The sequence below is a fragment of the Apaloderma vittatum genome, unplaced genomic scaffold (genome assembly GCF_000703405.1).
Source record: "Apaloderma vittatum isolate BGI_N311 unplaced genomic scaffold, ASM70340v1 scaffold15662, whole genome shotgun sequence".
Taxonomy (NCBI): Eukaryota; Metazoa; Chordata; class Aves; order Trogoniformes; family Trogonidae; genus Apaloderma; species Apaloderma vittatum.
In genome coordinates, this window is record NW_009703221.1 from 9,941 (window position 1) to 14,576 (window position 4,636).

At 48.8% G+C, this 4,636-nt stretch overlaps 1 protein-coding gene across 1 annotated transcript in view; it reads right to left on the bottom strand.

The window, feature by feature from the left end:
• LOC104270253 (transmembrane protein 183A-like) overlaps window positions 1-4,362 on the bottom strand; it is a gene marked incomplete at its 5' end in the record, with an annotated part of 12,507 nt that extends 8,145 nt beyond the window's left edge. The window contains 2 exons of the mRNA XM_009864560.1: window positions 1,056-1,211; window positions 4,273-4,362. Of these exons, the coding sequence (XP_009862862.1) occupies window positions 1,056-1,211; window positions 4,273-4,362 (246 nt within the window). The remainder of the gene's footprint in view (window positions 1-1,055; window positions 1,212-4,272) is intronic.
• Between the last annotated feature and the right edge of the window lie 274 nt (window positions 4,363-4,636).

Here is a 4,636-nt window from a genome sequence, read left to right on the forward strand (position 1 = left end):
TACACCAACTCCAGATTTACGGCAGGCACACCCACAACGGGCTGCAACGCCCACTTGGCCACAGAACTACTCAACTGCTGCACTGCAGAGCGCAGTCAGAAGCATCACTGCTCCATCATCATTTTTACATCCCTGATCATGTAGCGGAAATAAGACAAAGTTGTGGCAGAACAGAATATTGTCTTTCCAGACCCGTGACCCCCATGGCCACTCAGATACTCTTATTTCCCCAGGATCCTGAAGATGTCTTAACAAAAGCGATGAAGCTCCTATCCCAGAGGAGTGCTGGGCACCTACAGTTTATGGTGGACGCCGACGGACACAAATTCACATCAGCATTAATAAGCTGTTTTCCCTAAGCTCACAAAACTAAGTTAAAATTTGTTTCTCAACCTGCAGGCAACCTGCTAGCAGAAACTCCTGGAAGATTTCACAGTGCAGCAGGACAGTTTGTCACAGACGCCGTGTTGCAGATTGCTTTCTACAGAGTTACACAGAGTGTAAATGCTGAAGGATACAACTCCTTGGAATTAACTTACTATGATGCTACTAGGGCCACATTCACTCACTTGTTGGAAAAAGGAGCTTTCTAAACTCCTTTGTAATAAACCACAGCCTCGGACACATCCTGAAGACGGAGCTTGGACGTTGCCAACAAATGCATCACGGACAGGAGCATTTTATTTTCCTTCCCCAAAGCAAACCCTGCTTTTACCAACACGTGCTCGATGAACCAACATGGCCAGCACAAAGTTTCACAACTCTTTTGAAGAACAGCATTATTTTTTCCCAGCTTGAGAAGTTTACTGAAAGCAACGAGCTCTCAGGCTTTCGTTTCACGCCCAAAGCTTTGCCTTTGTGACAAGGCTACACCTCTGACTGCCGAGTCCCAGATTAAAAAGTGATTTAACACTTGGCACTTCCTTCTGCACATACAAGTTAGAGATTGCTCTGAAGAGCCCCATGACTGGCCTGCAAGCAGCAAGCACTACCTCCCCCCACGCAGAAAACGAAGCAGCAGCCCACAGTGAGCCCCCCCAGGAGAGGGACCGTACCTTTGTGCCTTTTGCTCTTCTTTTTTCTAGATGCAGCTCGCCCGTTGATGCTTTCCTTTGTATCCATTTCATCGCTGCTGTCACAGGACTCTCCCGACACGGAGAGAACTTCCTCGGCAGGAACACAAGAAGCTTCCAAACCACAGAGGGATTTTACTAGAATGACAAGCGACGACCCAGTTAAGTGCAGCGGCAGAGAGAAAAAGGTGATCCAAGTTCAGGAGATACTTCAGTGGCACCACTGCTAAGAACACTAACTGCATTAAAGCTTCCTGGCGAGTGACACAAGCAAGTAAATCCTGGGCCCGAGGATTACCTTGTCAGGAAAAGATTAGCAGGGGTGAGTGAATTGGAAACATAATTGTTCAGCTTCTTGTTTTAAAGAAAGAATGAGGATGATTAGCAGATGATCCCACTGGTTTAGCCGAAGCTGTTTACAATTCAGAATAAAACAAGAGGCTCCTTTTTCACCGTGCTGACAGGTTCCCCTGCATACCAGAGCTTCCCTGCCTGACCACCCCTCGCCCTACAAAGCCTGTACTCTGTAACTGTTGTGTGAACACAGAGAAGATACACTTCCTTCTCAGCAGGATGAAGAAATCCTGTGCCTGAAAAACACAACGCGACGTAACTCGGCGCCAGGCACACAGGAGCTCCACTTATCCCAGGATTTACTGAAGGGAAAGACCGGCCTAATGAGAAAAACTCCAAGTCAAGCCAGTTGATTTTGGTCTTTGGTTGGGGTTTTTTTTCTTGCTACCTCTGGGGAGATGTTCAGATAGATCCCTGTTAGGAAATATTAGTTTTAAAACTCGATCTGTAAACTGAGGGCTCACCAGGGCAGAAAAACATCCCCACGTGAGGCAGCGGATGACAGCTTTGTAAACAGAAAGGTGCGGTCCGACGTTACAGCCACATGAGGCACTCTCATGGAGAGAGCTGTGAAAGCATCACAGGCTGTTTGCAAAGCGTTTGCAAAATTCATTCAAGAAAACTTCAATTTCAACCTAACACACTGCATGGAGAAAAGGACTTTCACCAAGAGGCACCTGATCATGCTAGAGGAGGCTTGTACTGCTCCAGTTTTTCTAACCCAGCCCAAACTGAAGCCCAGGAAGGTTTTACACACCACAGCCGCAGCCACCAGAGCAAGATGTGCCATATGGATACAAGTGATAGGGACAGGAAGAAAAAAAAAGAAAAATAAGAATATCAGGAACTGTCCATAAATAAATTCAGGCGGATGTTCTCATTTGTAACCACCGAACAAGGTTTTGTAACGTTAAGGCAGCAGACAGACAGAGAGTCCTAGAATATTTCAGCTTGTACCCACTGACTAGAGATACTTCCAGCACTGAACCAGTTCAACCGCGCTTCGCACAGTTTGCTCTGTAAGCTGTACACACCGACGGCACCGGTATCCCGCCCTGCCAAATCGTACTGCTCTGGCTACGCAAGCTTTTACAGGCAAAAAGACAGAGAAATAAAGGGCAACACGAGCGGCAGGATGTTATGACATCAAATACAACCAAGCGAGGACAACAACTGACAGAGCCTCGGAGAGGGGTTTAGAAAAAGAAAGATGAACATCTGAGTTCACAACGTGAGTCCATCCACAGAGGGAATCACACCCCACCACAATGTCGCAGCGAGGCGCCCTCTCTTCGCCTCACAGCCGTAACCTCAGACTCCTCCGAGGGGGTTAGGGTGGGAAGGAAGGAAGGTGAGAGGGAAAAAAAACCACCTGGCCTTTGCTCCCCTCCTCACGAAGCTCCCCACTCGCGGGCAGTCACACGCAGCGAGATGTTTACTCGGAGCCAAGAGACAGGACGTGAGCGAGGCCAAAGGCCAAAGCTCCCCGGGCAGAGGCTGCCATCTCCTCCCAGCTGCCTGCTGTCCCTGTGCTGTGACACGATAAGGCCACGCCACGCGTCATGACCGCACCAGATAAGGCTGTAGCACAACCCTGGGGCTGCGGAAGTGAGATCCTGAGGATCCCAGAGGAGAAAGCCCCAGCAACTGCGCTGCAAACACCTGAGAAAGGGGTGGGCAGGGAACTGCTGTCACCCAGAGTCACCTAGAGAGCGTGGAGGTGAGCCAGGAACAGAGGAGGATTTTAAGAAGGGGTTTAAGCTGGGAAAAGCAGGTGATGCTGGACGCAAGGGCTTGGGTGGGGCAGCGAGAAAGACAAGAGCTTGCCAGGTGTGACGCTGAAATGGAGTCGCTTGAGGGCCTGCCTCAAAGAGAAGGAATACAGAAGGGAAACAGGAGAGGGAACGGGAAGGGATTACAAAGGAGGCAACAAGAGAGGGACTTGCCCTGATCTTAAAAGCTTGAGAAGTAGCACCTAAAAGGGATATTCACCAGTATCACAGCCCCTTATTGTTTCCCCAGGACAAGCACTCATGCAAAGAACATATTTTCTTTAAAGGTGTCAGCAGCATAACAAGTTTTCCTAACTGAAGGGTTCAGTCCTCACTGTCAGTGTAAGAACAACATATGCGACCAGCTACATTTAAGAGTTGAGGACTAAACACATTTCTCAAGCAAACAGGGTGTGTTAGTCCACTAACACTGCTCCCAGCAGCTAAAGACCAAGGAGGAAGTAGATAACAAAATATTGCAATACTTTTCCAGGAAATTGCTTGTTTATACAGTTCACCAAGGGAACAGTAACGCCCTCAAACCACCTCCCTGCAGCACACAGGGGAATGCGTTTGCCAGATCTGTCATAGCCTTCCTCCCAACGCCAAGAATTTTACCTGCTAATAAAGTTGTCTACAGTTTTATATGAGGTAATCAATTAATAATCACGTTATTCGGTCCCCATGTGTTGCCTGATCTAGTTGAAAGGCGTCCCTGCCCATGACAGGGAGGTTGCATTAAATGATCTCTAAGGTCCCTTCTGGCCTAGGCTGTTCTATGATTACATGATTTTCTGCTTCAAGTAGGAGGTAACACCCCACACTTGATGGAAAAAGACTTTCCATTTCAGGCACTATCAAAGACTCGTCAATTCTTACTGGACTTCCAAAAGGCATTCTGCAAAACCACGTCCAAAGATCCTAAACACCCGCTTCTGCAGAGGAAAACAGACTCTTTTTCAGGCACTAAATGAGACATATTTCCTCAGGCCATGGAAGATGAGTTTCCCACATCACGTAGAGGCCAGCAAAACGGGGAGGCAGCCTGAAGGAGAGAGGCTCCCCAGTGTAACCTTCCTTCTGAACTGCATTGGCCACAGCTTTTTTCACCCGTCCAGTTTTCACAACAGCTGGGTCTGAGTTAGCATAATCTGCCACCGTCACTGCAGGAGAGTCGGGAGACAGGGCGTCAGTGAGATTACGGATTATAGGGGAGGGGAAAGAAGGTTTAAGAGTGGCAATCCCTCAAGGGGACACTCCTCATAAGATCAGAGGCTTGAGCAAGAGGTGCACAAGCAGAGAGGTGCGGGCCAGGAGCCCCCACCAGTCTACCAGGACCTGGGGATCCACCAGCCCTGCCCTCCCTCTTCCTCAGCCAATGCCAACCCACTCCCCTTCCCCTCACACACAACTTAACTCGAGCCTGGCTGATCCTCT